Below are 24,757 nucleotides of genomic sequence, written 5' to 3'. Positions count from 1 at the left end.
CAGATTGAAAACTAAATTAATATGCGAATACAGTTAACCCTTGAACAACTTGGGGGTCAGGGGCACTGACTCTCCACGAAATTGAAAATATGCATATAACTGTACAGTCAGTCCTCTGTATCCCTGCATTCAACCAAGGACCAGTGAAGTCCTGTAGTACGTATTCAGTGAAAGAAATCCATATCTTAGTGGATCCTTTCAGTTCAAACCTGTGTTTTTCAAGGGTCAACTGTACCTTTATCTGTAGTAGGTAGTTGTTATGGACTGAATGAATGACTCAAAACTCACAGATGAAGCCCTAACCCCCTAGTGCGATGGTATTTGGAGATGGGGCTTTGTAGAGGTAATTAGGATTAGATGACGTTATGAAGAGGAGCCCTTATGATGGGACAGCACTCTTATAAGAAGAGACACTGAAGAGCTAGTGCTTGCTCTCTCTCTGTCCCTGTGCTGGTACAAAGAAGAGGTCATGTGAGAAAGAAAGAAGGTGACTGTTTGCGAGAGCCCTCACCATGAATTGACCATGTTGGCACCCTGATTTCAACGCTCAAATTCAACAGAATGAATTTCTGTTGTTTAAGCCGCACAGTCAACGGTATTTTGTTATGGCAGCCCCAACAGACTACAATAGTAGTGTGCGTCTCAGTCTTCCCCCGGACTCGGGGTTACCCCCAGCTACACAAGTTAATCACAGACCAAGGAAATAGCACAACTGAATCAGCTAATGTGGTGACAGAAAGGGCTACTTCGTGATGAGTACTTATTTTACTGAATTGCTTTCTATGAGGATCAATTTAGGAAAAAGGAAGGTTTCTAAGTCACCTTATTCTCTCATTCAAAAGGAAAATTAATTCTACAGATAAATTGCATACTTTTAAAAACGTTGGCTTCCCTATTTTATTGCATAGAAGAATCTCTATGAGAAAATTGTCATCGGTGTTTACCACCCACGATGTTGATACACGAGCATATCTGGGGGTGGTGACTTGGAGGGACCTTCCTAATCATTCCTTACAGTTGTGGAACACTTGAGAGTGTGCTAACTGCATTCACATGCAAATTTTTCTTTCATCCTCCAAATAAATTCAAATTAAGTGTCAGTCTCATTTTATGGAAGCTGAGATTCAGAGAAATGAAATGCCTTTTGCAAGGAAGCGCAGAACCAGGGCTAGATTTAATTTACTCCATCAAATGAATTTTTTTCTGAGAACTTCATTGTATGCATACTATGGCCCCTAACCCAGGCCTTTCTCTCCTAGGATCTCCTCTCCGCACTGGGGTAGCTGCGTGGCTGCCTTATACCACACTGTACTTCGCTCAGGTAGCTTCCGGTGCCCCCCAGTATCCAGCCACCACTGGACACGGAACCTGCGGGCAGATGTGTGGTGTTGCCTTTCCTAGGGGCAAACTTCTCTCAGCCAGTCTCCTCCGAGTCCCTGCTGGGCCAGTGATTCAAAAGGCTTCTCTTGACATCTGAGGGGTTTGCCTGGAAAGCTCTCCTTCAACTCTTCCTCTCCTACTTTCCTTTCCCTCCCAATTATTCTGCTTTGTATACACTTAAAGTGAGGTTTAACATTTGATCTTAGGTTCAAATGAGAAGCCAGGCAGGTAATGAAACCCACAGGCTTTGACTTACTCATTGTCCTACTTTATCCTGAACCAAACCTTTCACTAGTGGAATGAAACAATGTCCCAAACTCAGTGTAGAATTTGTTGCTTGAGGAAGCAGAAAGAAGCAAAAATATTGTTGAAACAGTAGGAATTTATAAGGCAAGATAATGAAAATAATGCCACATTTAATTGAAAAACAAGTTAATTGTAAGTGAAGTTCTTTTTTCGAAAAGACAAGTGATACTTGTATTGACTGTGTTCAGAGACGACAAATCAGGAGGGAGGTGTGCAGTGGTGATTGTTTTAGGAAAAATGAATTACAAATTTTTGTCCTGAAAATGATTTAAATCTATGTATCTCAGAAACTACACAGAAGAATGCACATTAACAGTTTATTTTTCAACTTAAATCTGCAGGCATTTTTTTCTTATTCTTTACAGGAGCCTTGTCTTATTTTATCATCTTTAGATTTATTATGCCCCAGAAGTGAAAAATGGATCCTGTCATATAGAGAGGAAAAAAGTAGTACTTTCAACACTTTGGGAATATTAAAGTTGTTTTGAACATTTGCACTAGAACTCTGTGGAACCTGGAACCTCTGTGTTAAAGTGGTACAGAATTACCCAATCAGAAGGTCCCAGTATTTCGTTAGCAACAATGTTCTCAGGAGAGATGTTACAAATACAGCTATCAGCATAGAGCCAGGATAGTCTCTTAAAATACTCTGACCTCAGGCCCTAAACTCAAGGGAAAGAAACAACAGAATTTTCTTTTACAGAGTATAGAAAAGAAGTATTGTAGTATGTAGTTACAGGAACACAGGGCTAGGTGACAGGGAACGACTGCATTTTAGTTCTGGCCCTGAAATTTTAACCAAATCATCTTTCTAGGTTTTAATTTCCTCATCTGTAGAATTGGAGATCACAATTCTTATGTCATAGAGTATCTGGAATGATTAAATAAAAATATTTTATATCAAAATGGTGGAGAAAGAAAGAGAAAAGAATTATTGAGGGCTCAATGTACGCCAGGTATTTTAGTTACAAGTTGGGCTTTTTAAGAGAGATCAAGGATGATTTAAGTTCATGATTATACCACACTGAAATTTTAAATCAAATCATTAATAAAAATACTTTTAATTAAAGTTAAGTAATCTATATTTCACTCTAAAAGAAACTTTTTTAATTTTAATACATTTTTAAGGCCTAGTATTACTAAAGCTCAAAGGCAAACTAAATCAGTGGAAAATAAAAATACTTTCTATAAATATTTCCTTCCAAATGTGTCTTGTGTTGTAGACTAATAATAATTCAGAATAAAAATAATCTGTATTAATGTTTTATATTTTTTCAAAATACTTTTCAAAGGGAACACTAAATTAGATGTATTAAGTTAAATAAACATAGTATTTAAAATTTAACACCAGAAAAATCTGACACATTGTTATATTCTTCTACTGGTTAAAGACTATTTTATGGATGGAGTGTAAATAATTTCACACAACATTTTAAAACATTCTGTAGACAAAACTTCCTCAAACAGAAATTTAATCTAAAATGTTACCCACTGAATTTTTTAAAAAATTAAATACATCAAAATATGCTGAAAGAACAATTTTTCCTGAAAATAAAATTCAGTAAAATCAAAAAATAATTCAATATTATTGATTAAAAGTTTCAGCTGTTAAAATAAAACTAAGAACCACATACTTTCTTAAGTAACTGCATATGTATTTTCATATTTACTTTTTAAGAGCAATCTTATTAAAAATAAATATCAGAGTTTAAAAATGTTTCAGTTGTATACTTTTCTATTAAACACACACATATACATACAAATAGGAAGAATCCATATCATCTTCTGATTATAGATAATTTAAAAATCTGACAAAGTCATAGTCTCTCTTGACCTTATATAGAAATAATGTAAAAGTTAGACATATATTTTTAATCATTTTGATATATAATTGGGTCAGATTTTATTTTCAGTAGTTTTTCATAATTTTTACTAGGAAGATTAGCTAGTAATGAGAAAAAAAGTAATTTAAACTTAACACTTGATACTTAAGAGTATAGTTAGAATACATACGTTTATAAAAATAAACATCTAAGCAATAGATATTTTGTTTCTTAGATGAGGTAGATAAATTAAAATATTCTAGAACATGATCTGAACTTAAAAAAAAAACAAAAACAGAAATTAGCAATCACCGATTCAACCAGCATGACTCAAATAGCTGGAGAGTTCTTTTTATTTTCGACATACATGTCATATATTTTAAGTACAAAGCCTCTGAAATCCATTTTCTACTCCCCAAAACCTTCTTAAGTTGAAATTTATATTTTTCATTGACTTACTCATTATTTAATCGACCTAGAGGACTTTGCATTTAATTTAATTTAATCTACCTAGAGACTAAAGACATTTGCAATTAAACCAAAGATTCTAGCTTTTCATTTTTTATGTTTAAGTGATATTTTCCTTTTACACACCTAATATAGTAAAATACATTAGAAAAAGCTATCACTCTTCAGATGTTGCACAATAAATAATTACTTAGATGATAAAGAGTTAACAAAAATTTCAATGTCTGCTAAAGAATTATGAAGCCCATCATTCATCTCTTGACTTCTAAGAAAACTTTTCAGAGTATCTAAAGCAGTTATTGCCTCATTTTTGGACGGTAAAGGGAGTTCGGTTCCCAGAGATCCACCGTCATCCTCTTCGTCAGAAGTATAAAATCCAGTTTCATCTGGTTTACTTTCTTTGGTCCATTCAGCATCACCACTGGGTGCTGCTTCACATGTCTCTAAATCATCATCCAGGGCAGCATACTCTTCGATCGATAAGCCTTCAGGAAATTCCACTCCTGCCGCCTGGGCAGGGGCAACCAAATCAAGGCCAGTGTCCGTCTCTGCATCTGTCTTGTCGCTTTCTTCCTGTTGCGATTTGAACCCTGCCTCTTCATAGCTCTTCACAATAGTCTGCGGGGTTACAGCCCTCCAGCAGAGATGCAACGTGTCAACTGCATCTAGCAGGGAGAAGGTAAATTCTTTGCTGCCTTCAACAGAGCTTAAAAATTTCTTAATAAGACAGTGTCGGTACTTGATTTTAAGGCTTTTAATGACACCTTGTTTCATAGCTATAAATTTGGAAGATAAACATGATGGAAAAAACGCTAACTCGATGGACTTTAGGTTTTTTACCTCTGGGTGTGCTGGAAAAGATTCGACAAAAATCACCACTCTTCTTTGCTCGGCTTGAAATTTCTCATCAAGCTTCCGCATCCATTGTTCAAATACATCTGAGGTCATCCATGCCATTTTGTTAGCTTCATAATACACAGGCAAGGACTTTATGCCTTTGAAACAATGTGGATTTTTGTTTTTTCCAATGACAAGCAAAGGAAGTTTCTCTGAGCCGTCCATGTTTGTCCCAACCACCAGAGTTATTCTGTCTTTGCATAACTTACCAATAGAGCACGTTTCCCCTTTAAATGCAAATGTTTTTGTAGGTAACATTCGATAAAGCAGCGCAGTCTCTTTTACATTAAAAACATTTTTAGGATGATAATCATTTAAATAATAAGGAAGTATGTTTTGGTGCCAGACAGTTGAAGGGTCTACTGATACACCAGTAGCTTCGGCAGGTTGAGCTCTGAACACTAAACCGTACCTGGATTTAAAGCGATCCAACCAACCGTTACTGCACTTGAAATCATTATGCCCCAGTTTCTGGGCAAAATCATTAGCCTTTAGACGCAACATTGGACCATTAACTGGTACATTCAGACACTGAGCAATTCGATACCACCTCATTAATGCCTCTTCCAGATCTGTGTAAAAAGCAGTTCTCAGTCTTTTTCTCTTTGGATCAAACCTCAGAGATTCAAAGGCTTCTAGAACTTTGTCTTTATTCTTCATAATAGAAGACAATGAATTTTTCTTTATTCCATATTCAGCTGCAATCTCTGCTTTTTTCTTGCCGCTTTCTACTGCATTTATGATATCGATCTTTTCTTCAATGGATAGACTTTTCTTTTTCTTCCCGGTTACAGGCAGAGTTGCGGCATCCACAGACGCTTCAGCCATCTCACCCTGTGCTTATGCAGAGATTTCTCCTCTCTCTGGGTCTGTTTCGTTAACTAAACTTCTTTGCCAGTATGATACAACTTGCTGCTTTCTATCTTACTTCATATATTACAAGTTTGTAAGTGTCTAATTGCCTTATTCTTCAGGAAATGGATGAGTAAATATATTTTTTCAAAGGATCTGAATAAGAAAAAGATTAGATGCAGGCAGAATATTTTAGAAGAGAAACTTCCTCTCCAGGACCTTGCGTAGCTCGGTTTATAGTTTATTCAGAGTTCCAGAAGTCAAGCTAAAATAGAAACCTCATTATGTCAAACCTGTCCAGTCCTGCTGATGTATTTTTGGAACTTCAATCCTTTAAGATGATCCATTTTATCCATGCGTGCATTCAACCTCCTATTAATTCTCCACAGAAGGCCTCAGAGATAAGAAGAAAAGCATCCAGTAATTTCACGCAAAATGTTACCCATTAATTTCCAAGTCTCTTCAGGGCGGAGAAGACATGGTAGAATTCTTCTAGGACTTGACAGTATATATCCCGTCTCTTTAAGTGTTAAAAGAGAAAAAAAGAAATGCAGCAATTTTAATGATATGTCCATTGAATATCAAAAATAATATTTATACTAATTGGTTGTACTTTTAATAATAATAATGAAAATAATGGAAGCATGTTTCTGAAAATACAGTAACTAAAGCTTCCAGGAGAAATGCTTACCTTCCAAAGGGCGTCTCTGTAAAAAGCTCTCTAGCTCTGCTCTGAGCCTTTGAATTCTCACTTGCCTTCGAGTGCTTTGTAATATATACTTCTGAAATAAATCAGACAAATTTAATCTGTTTTGAAAATGTGTGCTTACCAAAATTAAAGACCTAAAAATGATGCTGGATAGATCTTTGGCGGCTGTTTCTCACATGAAGTCACAGACTGACCCCTCTGACTTCTCTAAAAGAAACACATAGTCAGACAGTAGTCACAAGGTCCAACTTTTAATAGCACACGGGAGACAGTGCCTCCTTTGCGGGAATCTGGTAGAAAATGCTTCACTAAAAATCAAATCAAGTGATTCCATTATGAGTTTTAAAAATTGAAATCTTTTTCTATTTCAATGCTTAAAAATCTAGTAAAACTGTTAATCCACTTGACACATTAGCCAAATGCACAGAGGTCAGAAATACTTTACAGAATGCATTGCAATAAACAAATCACTAAAAAGATACAATGCAGAAAAAGACCTAGGCTAAGAGTGAGAAGGAGAGTGACCATGGTCTTTAACAGCTCACGAACTACACTTCTTTATCTGTGAAATAAAAGGGCTTATCATAGTGTAAGGACATCAGCTTCGGTGCCAGACACACCTGAACTGACAAGTGACTCCACCATTTTGTGCCTAATGTGATCCTGGGTAGTTTAAAATATTTGAAGCCTTAGCATCCATATTTGTGAAATAAGGGTACCTACAGCATGTACCTCGTAGGTAACTGCACAGTCAGTGAGATGCAAGGATAGAGCGTAGAGCACTGAGCCCAGTATTTAACACCTTACAAAGTAAAGTGTTCAATACGTGTTTGATGATCTCATCATCATCATCTTCTCCTAATGTCTCTGTCAGCTGTGTCGAACTATAAAATTCAGAGATTTTATGAAATCCTACTTCAAATAGAAGCAAGAACCTCACCTTTAAAAAAATACTAAAAGCAGAGCTCTTCCTAAGCCAAACAGTACTATGGGAACAGTCACAGGGCCCCAGATGGGCTCACCCCAGCTTCCCAAGTAGCATCTCCCCACCAGAATCTCCAGGCTTCAGGCCTCCTGCAGGCCAAGGTAACAAGCTAATGTGATGAACAGGTGTTCACTACTGTATCAGTGTCGAAACTCCCTTCCTCTAGTTCTTCTCTCTGTCCTCTGAGATATCAAGATGACACATGAACTTTTTTTTTTTTTGGACAAAACTTTGTCAAAATTCCTCTGCCTTTGTTGTCCAAATCAAAGAAGTAGTTTTTATAACAGGAAATACAAGCACTAGAGGAGTTTTTTGTTATTGCTGTTATTACAAAAATTAAAATGTCTTAATAATAGTAATGACAGCCTAGGGCATCAGTTTCCAAATTGCTTCACTTCCTGTCCAGACAATTCAGGAGGAAGTTAAAACTGGACTTCAAAGCTCATACGGTTATAATGTGGTTGAATGCAGTCCCAGAATCCAGGCTTTCTGACATCAAGTCTACCATTCTTTTCACCATATTACAGTGTCCTTGAATCACGTGTTGTGGCTTCTCTGACAGTTACACATTCTATGCCCCAGCACCAAGCCAACTCAGTATTTCCAAGGCCTATCCAAACCTACCTCCCTCTCAAAAAAACAAAGGTAACATCAGGCCTCCATGGGAGAAGAGCCGTTATGAATTCTGTGATCACAAAGAGTAACCATTTCCCATATTCAACTGTTATAAACGGTTGACCTTTCTAAATAAGATCTGATCAACTTAAAAAAAAATCTTGTTCATATACAGGATCTCCTGGGATATTTTTCTACAATTTCCTGTAAATCTACCATTATTTCAAAATAAAAATTTAAAAATATCTCGCTTATTAGGAAGATACCAACATTTAGAAATTTAGGTAGCAAGAACCAATTTTTCAAGAAAAGTCAAAACCAAGCGAAACTACTCTCCAAAAGAAAAAGGGAATCTCTTCCTTCTTTTTGTTTTCCTTTCTTCCTCTTTTTCTTCTTTCCTTCCTTTTTTCCTTCTGCCTTGTTTCATTTGTCAGAAATAAACCTTATCATCTCAGACAACAAGGATTACAGAAAAAGTAACTTGAAATTTCCTCTATTACCCTATCCTAAATAAAGCAATAAAATATACAATCAGATTTTTATTATCTTGATCAAACTGAAAATACTGATTTTTTTTAGGAAGGTTTTTTTTCTGAGAGCTAACAGAATATATTTCCTTCTAGAACAGTAGTCAATGCTACAATTTTCCATGGTAAGATGCAATATATCTTTATTCCTAAAACAACCACATTTCTAATGCCAAACCAGACAAGATAGACTTTTTCCCTAGCAAAGAATAAGGGACCAATACTGCCTCATCAATGAAGCAGACATTTTGCATTCTCCCACAGTACAACGGCTGGGATAACTTTTTGTAGGGAGTAATGGCAGCAGACAATATTTCTTCGAAGTACTTATTCTCTCAATTAAGCTCATTAATCATTCTACCCCTTGAAAATATTACAGCAGAGAAATGCTGTACTACATGTTAAGAACTATTTTCTCTATGTCAACAGTAAAGCTAACTGAAGAAAGAGAATCGGCAATTTACTAAAAAAGACTTTAACAACTGAACCACAAATAAAGAAAACAACTCTACTGTAATAACAGAAATGTAAATCTTCTTTCAAAACAGGAGCTACCTTTCTATTTCTGCAGTATCTAGTGTTTCCCAAGATGCAGTAACATAGGTTGTTAGGGGGCCCATAAATTGCTACAAAGCTTATGGAGGGCAAATTAGCAATATGATGTGAAAACCTTAAAAATGTACATAATTTTTATCCAGAAAGTCCGTACCTAGGACTTTATCCCCCCAAATAATAATAGATGTAAAAATAATCTAGCTTACAAATATATTCATTTTGCTATTGTTGTGTAACAAATTAACACACATTTAGTGGCTTAAAACAACACCCATTTATTATCTCACAGTTCTGTAGGTCAAGAGTCCAGACGCGCTCAACTGGGTCTTCTGCTTAGGGTCTTACAGGGCAGAAATCAAGATGACGGTCAGGTGGAGCTCTTCTCTGGAGGCTCTGGGAGAGAATTTGCTTCCAAGCTTATTCAGGTTATTTGCAGAATTCACCTCCTATGGCTGTAGGACTGAGGTCCCTTGGATTTTGTTGGCTGTCAGCAGACACTGCTCTCAGTTCTTGGAGGCCTCCCTCAGGTACTTGCCTGTGGTCTTCTTTATTTCAGCAACAGAGAACTTTCCTCATGTCAAAACTCTCCTACGCTTCAAACCTCTCTGATTTCCTCTGCTGCCACCAGCAGGAGAAAACTGTTTTTGAAAAGTTCATGTAACTTAATTAACCTTAAAAGCTTTGCACAGCAAAGGAAATCAGCAACAAAACAAAAAGACAATCTACTGAATGGCAGAAAATATTGGCAAATGAAATGACTCATAAGGGATTAATATCTAAAATATATGAACAGCTTATACAACTCAAAATCAAAAAAAGCCAAACAACTTGATTTAAAAATGGGCAGAAGATCTGAATAGACATTCTTTCAAAGAAGATAAACAGATGATCAACAGGCACATGAACAGATCCTTAACATTCATTACTAATCATCAGAGAAATACAAATCAAAACAAGATTATCACTTCAGACCTGTCAGAATGGCTATTATCGAAAAGTCTACAAATAAATGTTGGTGAGGATGTTGAGAAAAAGGAACCCTAGTATGCTGTTGGTGGGACTATAAATTGGTGCAGCCACTTTAGAAGGCAGTATGGAAGGTCCTCAAAAAACTAAAAATAGAACTACCATATGATCCAGCAATTCCACTGCCGGGTATATATTCAAAGAAAATGAAAACACTAGTTTGAAAAGATACGTATATCCCAACGTTCATAGCAGTATTATTTACAATAGCCAGGATACAGAAGTAACTTAAGTATCCCTCAACAGATGAATGGATAAAGATCTCGTGTAAATATACAATGGAATATTAGTCATGAAAAAGAATGAAATTCTGCCATTCACAACAATGTGGATGGACCTAGAGGGTATTATGCTTAGTGAAATAAGTCAGAGAATGACAAATACTCCATGTTATCACTTTTATGTGGAATCTAAAAAATAAAAGAAACCAATATATATAACAAAACAGAAGCAGATTCAGATATCTAGAGAAGAACCTACTGAATACCAGTAGAAGACAGAAGGGGAGAGGGGCAAAATAGGGGTTTGGGATTAAGAGATATAAACTACTATGTACAAAATAAATAAGGAACAAGGATATTTTGTACAGCACAGGGAAATATAACCACTGTTTTGTAATAACTTTAAATGGAGTATAAGCTATAGAAATACAGAATCACTGTGTTGTAATCTGAAAATAATATAATATTGTAAATCAATTATACTTCAATAAAATAAAATAAATAAAAGGCTCATGTAACCAGTTCAGGACAACCCAGATTATCTTCCTTTGATTAACTCAAAGTCAACTGATTAGTAATCTCAATTACATCTGCAAAATCCCTTCTACATATAATATAATCATAGGAATGATATCCTATCATGTTCACAGGGAAAGAAATTATGCAAAGTGAAGGTCATTGGACATCATTTTAGAATTCTAACATACAAAAATATACCTCATACTGTTGTTTTATAATTATAGACAAAACTAAAAATAACCCAAATGTGTAATAAAAGGGATTAGATAAATAAATTAAGAAATAGCTGCATGTTAAGTACTATTTATCTATTAAAGGAGAATATTTAATGATAGGAGGAAATTCCATGATATATTAAGTGAAAAAAGCAAAATACAGACGTGTACGCCAACAAACACAGCATATACTGAAAGTTACATGAGAGCAGAGGCTCATGGCTATTCCAAAGTACTTAGTGCTCTGTAGGTTCTCAGTAACAATTTGTAAAATAAATAAAGAAAAAATATTCATACAAAAAAAAGATATTGGCCAAAATGTTGAATGTTAACTCCAAATAATGGAATTATAGGTTAAGTCTTTTCTCTTTGAAGCTAAAACAATTTCTACCCTTATGTTCCATTCATTCTACTATACATGGGCTTGTTTAAATGTTCCAGTAATCAGTATCCTCTAATAAAGGGTTTGTTTCCAGAGAATTACACTGTCCAATCAGTAACCAAATATCTCTCCATGAAAAGGAAGCTATTGATGAGTGATGAAATTATTGTGACATTACCAGAATTCACCTAGAGAAGATCTGAAGGTAGCACCTTCTTTTTTTTTTTTTAAGGAAATAAGTAGTATTCAGTATTCAACATCTAAAGCAAAGAGAAAAGGTTGCATGCACATTTAATTCATTCTGAAAGGAACAATAACAATAGCCTTTAACCTGCTGCCTCCTTTCCTTCCTGGTCAATAAATAAAAGGCTACCAGAGTTTCCCACAAGCCACGTGAATAAATGGCACCTGGTTTTCCTAAACTGCGTAATAGCCAGTAGCAGTGCAAAGGTAAACGAGCAGATAAGCCTCACGTCAGCAGCATATATGGCAGGCAGCTATCCCCCTTCTTCTTACCTCTCCAAACATAATGCCAATTGAGAGAAAAGTAGTAATCTTCTCTTCTTCCTAAGGAGAACCGGCAGGCAGAATTCCCCAAGCTGCAGGGAGAAGGAAAGAGAGAGAGACTGCAAGCTGAAAAAAAATGGTTTCCAACTAAGCAGGGTTAGGTTTAAAACAGTCTTTGAGTTAGTACAAAAAATTTCCCCCAAATCCAAAGAATACCGGCTATTGCTTCCTTCTTTGCCAAAAAAAGTGCATAGAACTTGACTGTCTTCCATCATCGCTGAAGTAGCTTCCAGTGTTTCTTTCCAGCCAACCTACTTTCTAATTTCCCTTGGGGCAGCAGAATCATAGGAAGACTAATCCTAGGTACAGCCTTGCACAGCATAACGCTATGTATAAAGACTAATCATGCACAATACCAGAATCGCACTGGACCAGAGAGTACCTAAAATGATTAACAATGCAGAAGTTAGCATTAATTCCAAGTACTTCCAAGTCCATCAGAATCTCTTTCAAAACCATCAGCTGCTGCCAAGGAAACAATCCAGCTAAGGACAACTATTTAGTTTAATAACTAAAGCAAGTGTCCACCTTTCTAATATAAAAAATAACTCTGAGCCTAACAGTCTAATAGATAACTTCAGTGCAGTTAAGTGTTTCTAAACTTAAGAGACAGCTAGCAGGAATCCTTATGGCACCAGCCAGCTCAGTTAAGTATACATCATTCAAGCACCAATGATGCACCTTTTCCTAATGACCCTTCTGAAACTCTAAGAACAGCCTTTGTACTTGGCTACTAAATTCCATTCTCTTCCTATGTAATAAAAGCAGTAATAGTTATATATTGGGATCCTTTTGTTACAGTTGAGAAGACTAATGGCATGGCTTTGAACAGGAAAATCCACAGTAAACTGTAGAACTGAAGTTAAATGAATTGGCATACATATTCACCCTTTTCTTTTAAGGACAGAGCCATTTAAGATAAAGACACTTTATACACAGCTTTATGTTTAGGGATTTCATTACGGTTTTTGTCAGAGAAGGTATTGGGGAGATCTCAGACAATAAATATTATTTACTTTTGAAACCTTTGTAGTGTCATGGGTATTTACTACTCACATACATGGGGAAAATATCTGTATACGGATATTCACAGGGATGTTCACTATGCTGAAACTCCCTACAGATCTGTAGAGGCAGATTTCTGCCTCTGGGCACTTAGTCATTAAAAATGTCTTGTCAACTAATGAGACAAGACAGATTGAAAGTACGGTCTAAAGAGGGGTAGATGTCACGGAGTGCACGGTTACCTTTCTCATTTCTGCAAGTGTAAAAACAGTACCCAAGTCTGTTGAAGGAAAAGCTGTTCAGAACCTTGAAGGGAGATGTGCGTGGCTGGGTCACCGGTATGTACTGTATGTAAATGAGTTCCAGGTTTGTCTAGTACCACTGCAGAGTCATACATTGCCTGCACTCAGTGCTTGGGACAGGGAGAGTATCCGAAGTACAAGGTGAGGACTCCACTTAAGTAACTACAAGGGCTCTGGGAGAAGGATTGTTCAGCTGTTTCTGTAGACAGGGCAGTGATCTACTTAAGTAACAGGGCGAGCAAACAAAGCTGAAATCGGTCATCTGCATAAAGACAGAGGAGCAGGAAAGAAAAGTGTCATGGATCCACTGTGTGCCAGCGAGCAGAGCAAAAAGTGATCACAAAGACAGAGCAAGTAATAGGAACTCAGGGGTGCTGGGTGAAGGGTCTGGTCTTCCTGAAGGGGGTGGGCGCGAGCGACGTGGCCAGAAAGCGCGCGCGCGGGGTGGGGGGTTGTTCCAGGCACTGGGGAAGAAGAGTGAGATGCCCGCATCCCGTCTACTCCCGAAACCCCCACATTCCCTCCACCCTCCCACTCCCCGAGGGGCTGGAATAACCTTCTACGTCGTCTCCGGCAGCAGAGAAAGAAGCTTTGGCTCTCCAGTGACATGCGAGGCAGTGAGCTACGTCCACTTCCACCCTCCCGCCACGGGCTCACCGTCTGTTGGGGGGACGCCTAACGCGTGAGGCTGGGGTGTGTGACTGAGAAAGAAGGGATGCTGAGGGCTCCTGGAGACCTCCAACCACTCAAAAACAGGCCAGCGCGCTCTTCGGGAAGCTCCCAGCTCTGACAGGTGTATCTGGACCCGCGCTCACACCCCTCTATGATCCGGCCGCAACCAGAAAATTACCCAGGCAACGGCGCCGGCGGAGTCCCGGATGTGGTTGCTAGGGCCGCAGCGGGAGGGGCGGGGCCCGCCTCCTGGAGCGGGGCGGAGGGGGCCTCCGGGAAGGCGTGCTGGCACCATCGAGATGTGACTGGGCCGGCCAGACTAAGGGAGAGAGAGGCCGTCCAGGGCCACGGACAACGCTACTTCCGGTCTCCTCACTTCCGGCTCCGCTGCTCGGGGTGCTGGAGCTTTAGGCCGGGTGGAGAGGCGGCCGGTCTGGGTGTCCTCGGCGGTTGGTCAGTGTGCGGCTGTGACAGCTGTAGTTGCTCCCCGCCCCCGAGGAGCCGAGGTGCGTGGGGGGAGGGGAAGAAGGAAAAGGCCCAGGTCGCGTTTCCGCTCACTTCTTGCCCGGGCTGAGGCGACGCCGGAGAGCAGAGGCAAGCATAATCCTCGACGTGAGAGCTGCCGGCTTCCCCGCAGACAGGTGAGGGCGGAGCTGGCCGGCTGGAAAAGAGGCGGGGGAAGGCTGCTCGGAGGTGGTTGGCGGGGGCGGGACACGTTGCCTCTGGGGTTCGCAGTTCCGGACTTTCACAGGGCGCTTCTGTCCTTAGCCTATGCCATCTACATCTTCCCAGGTATTCGGCCTTTGGTTTCTGCCTCTTCGTTCCTCCTGTCCCCCTGAGTGTGCCCCTTCCCCCCGCCCCCGAAACAGCCAGGTGAAGAGGTAGGACTGGCCCTCCCAGGGCGGCACCCTCTCGGTTTTGCATGCCTTGAGTTGGGAAAGGGGTTGCAGGATTCAGGTTTTTCTCGCCTGAGTCTCAGAATTGGCCACCTTCAGGGTTTAGTGTCCGGTCTTTATTTCTCTCCTCCTCTCCCTGCATCCCCCACGTCCTCTCTCCCGCAGTGAGAGGAAGGGAGATAGCAAGAGTCCCTGCGAGAGGTTCCTTAGGCAGTGGTGGAGGGAGGAGCCTTGCCTATGAAATGTCCCAAGCCTGACTGTGCTTGCGAGGACGTCCAAGGAATGCTGGAGTTTGGGAAGGAAGTTGGGCTTTCGTCTCGTCCGTTCCTTTTTGCCAAGTTACTACTGTTTACGTGTCTAGGAAAAAGGAAGGAGTTTTTTTTTTTTCCCTTACGAACAGTTTTCTAGACGCTTTTCCCTTTTACTTTATTTTATTACTTCCTTTGTTTTGTTCTTATCTCCGTCTTGAGCCCTTTGATCCCAAAAATGTTTGTATTTTACACTTCCTGCAGATCCTTTAGCTACCTCCTTTTAGAATTTCTGTCCCCCGCTCCCTTCATTTTCTCCTAGATTAAATAAAGCATGTAATTGCTCTGACTGGGTTCTTAAGGAAAAAAAATGGAAGATTTGCAGGACTTTTCATAAACTTGTTCTTTCACTTGCAAGTGTGGCAGGTGTGTGTGTTCACACTTGCCATTTAATTGACTTCCTTGGCATGAGAATGTGCATCCAGATTCGTTATGTTAAATCATTCCTGTCTTAAGGCTGCAGCAATTGGCCGTTTTATTGCTGCAGAGTGAATCTCAGAGTGAACAACCCACTGTGTGTCAGTACTGTTTTAATTCTGCTTTTTTTGTTCTTGTTAGTCCTGTTTCTTTTTTGTGTTTTTGTTTTCCTTGCTCAGCAGGGCCAACACTCTCTCCCAGGCACCATGTCTAACATCTATCAGCTGAGAAAACAGAAAATATTCCTAATCTTATTTTATTTTCTGGATTAAAATCTCCACCTCAGTTACTTTCCTCCTTCTTCGAACTGATGAATTAGTTTGCTTTAATCCCGGTTTATGCCTTGGAGGTCCATGGTCTGGTGGTCAGTGACTTTCAGGAGACTTCTTCATCCGCACCCCTGAAATTACGTGCAAAGTTTTGTTTGAGTGCATTTTCTACCTCCCCCACACCCCCCAGGAAAATGTCCTCTCTTTCTCAGACTCTCAAAAGAGATATATAAACTCCACGTAGATTAAAAACCACTCCTTAGACAGCGTCTTCTTAAAGTTAATGAAACTTTTTCAAACTGTACATAGCTAGTTTGGGCACCAAAGAGAGTAGAATGCAGAGATTGTACTGTGTGCTGATGAAATCTCTAGCTACTTCAAAACTTTAGCGTTTCTAAATTTCTTCCTGGACCTAGAGAAGGAAGTAAGACTGCCTCCTTATTTAGTTCCTGATTTGTGGTTTTGAGGTTTCTTTTTAGGGATAGCTTTTTGTGGCCAGTGCTCTGGAGATCCAGTGGATTCATAAATTAATATGTTTATTATTATTTAACACGTGTTAAACATCATCAGCCCACTGGGTACAGTTCAGAGTAAAATACTTAAATTTCTGGTAATTTTGTTTTCATTTTCTTGTTTTTCACTTGAGGCATCTACTTTGGTCTGTGGCTTTGTTAGGAAGGGCAAATAAGATGTTTCAGTGGTGTGGTCCACAAGCCTTTGGCACATTGCTGCTTATCTTGACATCGCCTTTCCCTATGTATTACTGCTGTGATAGATATTTTAATGATCATTCCCTTTTGTGAATAAGTTCGTATTCTTTCAAACTTAATATCAGTTTAGAGTGCATTTTGAACTTAACTGATTTGATAGTGAAGTGTTTGTTGATGAAGGGTTGAAGTTCTAAATGTTAGACACCTGTTTAATGGAATGTTAGAACTTGAAGAGACCTATTGAGCTCACCACAGTCCGTATAGAATAACCAGCTTCTTCTGCTTACAGAGTAATTTTCCCTGTGTCTAGCATCCTCACTTTGGGTGACAGAAAACATAACTTTATATCAACTCTTTATAGAGTTGATTATGCTAAATTGGTTTCCTTCTAAGGTAATGAGAAAGTCAGAAGATAGATTGTATCTGACACCGTAACAATTAACATGTGTTTGCTTACTGTGTGCCAGGCATTATGCTAAGTGCTTTACATGATTATCTCATCTAATCCTCACAGCAACCTTACAACGTGGCTACAGTTTTCATTTTTATAGAGGAAGAAATTGAAACTAAATGATTAACTGAGGCTAAAGTAATCTGCTCAGAATTACACTGATGGAGCCAGCATTGAACCTAGGTTATCTGAATCCAGACTTGAGCTCTTAACTACGACTCTGGACTGCTTCTGCCATATTTAATTTATGTCTTTTTTTTTTTTTTGGCCATGAGTTGAGGGTATCTTACCTGATTTTCTATCAGACAATAAGTAAAGAAGGCCTCTTCCTTTATCAATCTTCAGTAACTGAACATCTGTTTGAATATTATACCCAAAAGTATGACAAAGAGAAATTAATTTGAAGGAGGTTTATGGAGTGTTACTTGATCATTTTCCCATGGGGTGGATATAAATCTGTGTATTTGTAGGTGTGTATGATGGCATATGAGGAATGGCAAATATGAAAATAAAAGATTTTAAGTAATAAACCTGGTATTGTAAGAGTCTGGAGGTATAAATACATTCCAGAGTGATACATTTGGGATGGGATAAGGAATGAATTCAGGATGGAGGAAGAAGTAAATTTATTAGGAATTTAAGGTAATGTGGCTATGGATGAAAAACTAACAATATATGTACAGACTGGAAAGAGTACTTCCACATGATATGGAAATTGATGACTTAGGGACCATGACAGTCTGAAAGTCAGATATACATCAGCATTAATTCTAGGAAGTATGAAAAAGGCAATGAAACAAAGGAACCTGAAAATAATCTTGTTATCTTCAGCCTCTCCTAGCTTTAGGCAATCATGGAAGCTGCTGAATAGCTCTTGCCCATTCTCAGCTCTTCTCTACAAAAGTATACATTTTGTTTTTCCTTTGTTCCTTTTCTCTTTCTTCCCTTCATCCCTTATTTCCCTCTCCTCCATTACTTCTAAACTTTTGTCTTAAGATGGTTGTAGGCAGATTTTGCTGGAAATAGCTCAAGCCTTTTGTGAAAGTAACCTAAAAGTTTTTATTTTGTTTCATTTTTTGACTATCTGTGATGGCGTTGGACTAGCAGCTCTTTGATGTTCAGGTCTGATACTTTTTGATCGTTTGGGGAACTGTGACACTGTCTTTGAAGCAGAGTCGTAAGAACAACAGTTATCTGTGAGACCTAAATCATCCAGAGCAGGGAGTCAGTTGACCAACTCCAGTTTCTGCTAACATGAGATCGTGTTTTAGAGCAACGTTTCCAAACTTTTCTGCATCATGGCACACATAAAAATGATTATATTTGTATGACAGACTCCCTGGCTCCCTGAAAGGTGAGGGGGCTGTGGCGGGTATCAGTATTTCATCTGTAATCCATTCTTGGCACATTGGTTGGAAAGCTTTGTCCAAGCGAAGAGGAATATGACACTCTTTAATACCTTCCGTTTATTTAGCATATAATATTGTACAAAGCACTTTCACATATCTTTTCATTTTATTTTTACTTCAACCATCTCAAGTAGATAAGAGTAGATAACATTACCATGTTGGAAATGAAGAAATTGAGAATTTAGATAAAGTGCTTTGTATAAAATTACATACCTAATAAGAGATGGATCAGAAATTCACATCCCAGGTGTAAAGAGTCCCTGAGGGTTAAGCTGGTGGAATGTAACCTCCAGGATGGCTGGGACTCTTATCTGTTTTGTTTCAAAGCACTGCCTTCAGAATCTAGGGCAGCACCAGGTACAGAGAAGTTCATGGTGGTTGTCATTTATTGAGTGCTACTCTGGCTAGGCATCATGTTTATAGATGTTATCTGTGTGTTACGTATTCTTATTTTCTATTAAGAAATGAAGATACAGGCATGGGAACCAGCAGAAGTAATTAGTCTAAGGTCATCCAGACAGTAAAAGGAGAACTTCAAGACTCATAACCAAAGTTGCTTGTTCTTTTTTTCACTATAATGATTTGATGACATTGTGAGGTAGAGATTGGGTTCTAGTTTAAGTGTCACACTGGTGGCAGAGGGTGATGGTGGTGAAAGGGAGATAAGCAAGAGGACTATTAAGTGTTTATTTTTGGCAGTCTTGAGGTAGAGTTCTAGAGATGATGGCTTTTTAATAGGATTTGAGGGTGTTTGGGATGGGGGTGGTGTAGAAGAGAAATGTGATAAAATTCAGAGAGAGTAACTTGGGCCATTGGTGCTCCAGGTACTTCTGGCAAAAGGGTTAGAAATGTAGATCCTCTTCATATATGGCTAAATGTTAATTGTAGATTATATCTTAAAGATAGGTTTACAGATCATTTTCCTCTTTCTTTATTTCCTAATTTTTCTGTATGGCATTGTATTTACTTTTAAAATTAAAAATATTTTAATTATGCAAGTAAATATATTCTTGAAATAAAAATTCAAATAATATAATAAGCAGATGGAATGAAAATTTCTACTCCAATCCCTCTATCCCTCACATCTGCACTCAGTTAATTCACAAGATAGTTATTGGGCATTATAGGAAATATATGAGGAAAGTCTAACCCACTGCTGTCCAATAAAGTAGCCGCTAGCCACATGTGGCTATTCAAATTAGTTAAGATAAAAAAGAATAAAAAGTCAAGTTCTTAGTCACACCAGTCACACATCAAGTGCTCAGCAGCCACACATGCCTAATGGCTACTTTATTGGACAGCACTGGTAGAGAACATTTCCAGTGACATTGGCCAGCCCTGCTAAAACTTTAAAGTAATATATGATTAGTGACATAATAAATATACTGTTGAACCAAGATTTTAAAAGTCTCTGTGTTCCTCATGATGCCTAGCAGTTTTTGGTTTAGCTGATGAAATATTATTGTCGTATTCTCTCTCAGCTTTTTGTTTTAACTAAATCCAGATGGTCGAAGTCTCATGTTTTTCTGGGATGTTTGGGGATTATTGTTAACTGCTTTTCTAGGATAAAGATCCCAGCTTTTCTAAGCATGTGAGCGTTTTCTCTCTCCTCTGAGCTCTAGATCTGTGTATCTTGCTTGCTAGTTGGCACCTCTCTTGAATATATTAAAGATATCTCACATACGAGGCCTGAAACTAAACTGATTTCTCCCTCACTCCTCCAAGACCCCAAATGTTGGTCCTCTTTCTTTGTTTTTTATTTCAGTGAATGACTCCATTATCTTTCCAGTGGAAGTCCAGGAAAGTAGGAGTGATCCTCAATAACTTCCTCTCTCTGATATGTCCAGTCTGTCAACAAGGTTTATTAATCTTGCCTTCTTATTATCTCTTGAATTTGCCTACTACTTCCCATTTCTACTACCACCACTTTAGTGTATTACCATCATCTTTCCTGAAATTTCTACAGTAGCCTTCATTCTTGTCTACCGACTTACTTCAACCCCTCTCTAATTTGTTATCCATCCTAAAGGCACAGTGATTTATTCTGAAACACAGATCTGATTATCACTCTTCCTTCCTCCCCAGTCCTTTTATGGCTTCTCATTGCTTTTAGGATAAGAATAAAACTCTTTAGCAATCCTTAGCCCTCCAGCCTTATCTTCTATCATTTTCTCCTTAACTTTCCACTTCACGGGTGCAGGCCCTCTTCAGTGCCGTGTGCTTGTCTTCTGCCTTCCATGACAAGGCCTGTGTGTGTGCTTTTCCTCCTGTCTGGACCACTCTTTTTGTACTTTGATTTGACTTGTTGGCTCCCAGCTATTCCTCACACTTCAACTGAAGTTTTACTTCTTTAGGAAATATTCTAACCTCCAAGATTAGGTAGTAACATCATATATTTACCACACTTACAGTTTGCATTTATACGTGTGATTATGATTGTCTTTCTTTTCCACTACTTCCGTACTCCATGAAGATGGGGACCACATCTTACTTTCTTTTTTGGCTCATTATTGACTCCCTAGAACCTCCTTCAGTGCCTGACAGCTAAATGTTGATTGAATATCCAAGTTGATGGTATTAAAGATGTCAATTCATGGAGTTTTGTAATACAAGATTTTGAATATAAATATTTATAAATATAATAGTTGAATTGCCAGTTACACTGTTTTTTGAAGTGCATGAAAATAAATTATTTTAATAAGTTTATATTATTATTATTAGAACAGTCATTATTATAAAATATTATGCAGTATTCTTAGCTTACTTTGTAATAAACCCTTATTTTAGAATAGTTTTAGATTTACAGAATTACTGTAGAGATAGTGTACAGAGTTTCCCACATTATTAATGTTTAACAGTATAGTACACTTGTCACAATTCATTAGGCAGTATTTATACATTATTAACTAATGCATGTTCAGCTTTTTGGGGTTTTTTTTCCGGTTGCCTCAGATTTCTCCTAATGTCCTGGTTCTATCCTAGGATTCCATCCAGGATACTACATTATGTTTAGTTGTCATGCATCCTCTTAGTTTTAACAGATTCTTGGACTCCTCATTTTTTATGACAGTTTGGTAGTTTTGAAGATTACTGGCCAGGTGTTTTGTAGGCTGTCCGTCAGTTGGGATCTGTCTGATGCTTTTCTCGTGATTAGACTGGGTAACGTGTCTTGGGGAGAGAGACCGTGGAGGATATCATTCTTATCATATCCTGTCAAGAGTAAATGCTATCAGTACGCCTTACCGTTGTTGATGTTACCTTGATCACCTGGCTTTAGGCAGTGTTTGTCAAGTTTATACATTGAACATTGTAATGTTACTTTTTCTCCCCTCCCTTTGCATGTGGTACTTTTTAGAAGAAAGTCCTTATGTGAAGTACACACTCAAAGTGTGGGGAGTTATGATCTACCTCCTGAACTGTGGAGTATGTATATAAATTTTTTTGGAATTCTGCAAAGGAGATTTGCTTCTTTCTCATTTATTAATTTATTCAATCATTTATTTGTGTCAATATTGACTCATGGATAATTATTTTATACTTTGCATTATAATCCATTATTACTTGATTTTGTTGCTCAAATTGTTCTGCCTTTGGCCATTGGGAGCTCTTTCAGTTGGTTTCCTGTATTCTTTTGAGATTTTTGTGCTTGTTTTGTTATGGGTTTTTTTTGCTTTGTTTTGAAGCACTTTCTTACTTTGCAGCACTACAAGATATTCCAGGCTCATCTTGTATATATCCTGCCCTAGTCCTAGAATCAGCCATTTCTCCAAGGAACGCTGGTTCCCTTTATTGGAGAATGGTATTAGAAGCTGAGATCTGGGCTCTATATGTGCTCATTATTGCAGGAATTGCTTCTGGGAAATACACACTAACTCATGTATATACACATATCTATAAATATTTCTGTATGTAACCATCTGTATCTATATTAAGCTATATTCTTAAATCATTTACTCTGAGCTTTTTCCCATTAAAAAAATTACCTGTGAATATCGAGGGGTTTATTTTATATAGTTTCGGGAATTTAGCCACAGAATTAAAGTTACTCTTTAATTCTCCTGGTTGGCTTCATTGCTAATATTCTGGAACTTAGCTAGCCAAGAATAAGGCCACAGTATGCTGATTAATTTAGGGTTTATTTACAGCTCGTTTTCAAGGAGTAATTTAATTTTGAGAGTCATACCATTTTACTTCTCATTAGTTTTTCTGTAATACAATCTGAATAGGAAAATAAAAAGACTTTCCCAAACAGTTAATTTTGTTACTTGGTTGGAAGTTGGTAATAATGATGAGGATGAGAATAGTTGAATATATTTTAAGTTGATTTTTAAATTGTTTCTCATTATTACTTATAGTTGAGGATTAACTATATTTTGTCAAAGCTTTCTACTTTTGAATTATCTAGACTGATGTGTTTATCTTAATGAGCATCCTGAACTTAATTATCAGTATCTAAAAGGGCTTATAATTGTCTGGCAAAATAGCTTTTACAGATACCAGATAGTTATTGCCATAAGATAGCAGCATAATGTAAATGATTCTTTATCTTATTTCTTTTTATTTTATTATTCTACATATGAAAGAAAATGTAATATACTTTGAGCATATTTGTGGTAAACCACTTTCAGTTCAATATCATTTGCATTGACAGTAGGGAAAAAGATTTTTTCCCCCATGTTAAGGAAACTACCATCATGAAGAAATATTTTAAGTTGTTTTGACTAAAATAGAAAACTAATGTATTTTGGGTATCATTTTTCAACTCGAAACATATGTAGCTATCTAATGTAGTCACTATATATTTTAACTACATTTTTTTATTGTAAACAGTTCAGTTCAACTTGAAAATTAATACAAATCTTACATTCTCTCCTTGTTTATCCATCAGCGAGAAAAGATTGATGTATTCCAGTAAATTCTATCTAGAGTGAAAGAAATAGAGCCACTTTCTTTAGTCTTTAGCTTGGTAACCAGTCTCTGAAATAAGTAATATGCCAGACTAGAGAAACTAAGCAAGTTCAGATCAAAGCCAGCCCAGGTTTTGCTACCTTTTTGCCCTCAGTTTGCTGTATTTACCTCCCTAGCATTGTCCTTGAGTTCCACTCCTTGGTCCCATGTATCATAATTATTTATAGTACTTCTCCAACTTTTTTTTTACTGAAATACCACTGGAAAGAATAACTTTAGATGTTTCTTTGGAGACTCTTATTTCATCATAAAAATTCAAGGAATTTCTTAGAAGGCTTATGTGTATTTTATTCAAGTGAATTTTGGTTTTTTTGTTTGTTTTTTTTTAAACATTTTTTATTGATTTATAATCATTAAGTGAATTTTGTTGTAGATACCATAATAACATACTTATTTTCATTAAAAAAAGTATAAATTCTCATTCCACTATGATGTGCTGTGTTTATCCTGTTTATTTTCCTAATTGGTGCTACTATTTAATACAGAAGAGTAAATGATAACTCCTATTTTACAAGAAAGTTGGAGGCAGCAAAAATGAACTGCCTTAACTTTCCTCCGTTTTCCGTTCCATTCTTCACTATGTCCATAGGTTTCCTCTTTCTTTCACTCTTCCTTTAGTGGAGATTTCCTTCTATATAGGGGTGGTTCCTCTATCTTTGCTAGAATTCCTTACTGTTTTTAAAACCTTTTATTTGATCTAATTTTAGACATGCAAAAATAGTACATTTTCCTTACATTTTTTACCCTACTTCCCCTAATGATAACATCTTACATAACCATAATATAATTACCAAGAATAGGAAAGTATGTTGGTACAATATTATTACTAAACTACAGACCTTATTAGAATTTCACCAAATTTTCAACTAACGGATCTTTTTCTGTTGCAAGACCCTATCTAGGAACCCACATTGAATTTAGTTATTTCTCCATAGTCTCTTTTTAATCTGTATTTTTCTCACACTTACCTTGTCTTTCATGACTATGACACTTTTTAAAGAGTACTGGTCATTGTGTAGAAAGTTCTCAGTTGGGTTTGTCCAGTATTTTCTCATGATTGGGCTGAGTTTATGCATTTTTGGCAAGAATGCCACAAAAATGATGTGTGTCCTTCTCAGTGTGGTGTGTTAAGGAATTACGCTGTTCATACATTTTACTACTGGAGATTACTTAGTCACTTGGTTAAGTTAGGTCTACTGAGTTTCTTCACTGTCAGCTGTGTTTCTCCACGTACTATCTTTCCCTTTTCAGTTAAGTACTTTGTGTAAATCCTGTTTCTCCTCAAACTTTTGCCCTCTATTTT

General features: G+C 37.5%; 2 protein-coding genes across 8 annotated transcripts in view; one reads left to right on the top strand and one right to left on the bottom strand.

Annotated features, from left to right (window-relative positions):
• Nucleotides 1–3,844: 3,844 nt before the first annotated feature.
• Nucleotides 3,845–14,350, bottom strand: TIGD4 (tigger transposable element derived 4). 3 transcript variants are annotated; one of them, XM_072975738.1, is made up of 4 exons: nt 14,205–14,350; nt 11,997–12,079; nt 6,418–6,508; nt 3,845–6,246 (listed from the first exon to the last, which is right to left on the bottom strand). In XM_072975738.1, exon 4 carries the CDS (start codon nt 5,700–5,702, stop codon nt 4,164–4,166), a length of 1,539 nt encoding a protein of 512 aa, XP_072831839.1. In that variant the 5' UTR covers nt 5,703–6,246; nt 6,418–6,508; nt 11,997–12,079; nt 14,205–14,350; the 3' UTR covers nt 3,845–4,163. The 3 variants fall into 3 exon arrangements, with proteins under 3 accessions (XP_072831839.1, XP_072831835.1, XP_072831837.1); XM_072975734.1 differs by lacking the exon at nt 14,205–14,350 and adding an exon at nt 13,911–14,198; XM_072975736.1 differs by lacking the exon at nt 14,205–14,350 and adding an exon at nt 13,918–14,198.
• A 9-nt stretch (nt 14,351–14,359) lies between these two features.
• Nucleotides 14,360–24,757, top strand: part of ARFIP1 (ARF interacting protein 1) — a 111,303-nt gene continuing 100,905 nt past the window's right edge. Inside the window, exon 1 of one of the 5 annotated variants that reach the window (XM_006213165.4) lies at nt 14,360–14,667. Coding sequence is in view for 1 of the 5 variants with exons in the window: in XM_031692646.2 (XP_031548506.1) it covers nt 14,798–14,818 (21 nt within the window). In the remaining 4 variants the exon portion in view is untranslated. Of the gene's footprint in view, nt 14,668–14,714; nt 14,819–24,757 lie in introns of those variants that run through there. The other 4 variants (XM_006213166.4, XM_031692646.2, XM_072975742.1 and 1 more) reach the window with 4 other exon arrangements.

The sequence above is a fragment of the Vicugna pacos genome, chromosome 2 (genome assembly GCF_048564905.1).
Source record: "Vicugna pacos chromosome 2, VicPac4, whole genome shotgun sequence".
NCBI classification, from domain to species: Eukaryota; Metazoa; Chordata; class Mammalia; order Artiodactyla; family Camelidae; genus Vicugna; species Vicugna pacos.
This window is presented reverse-complemented; position numbering and strand designations above follow the sequence as displayed.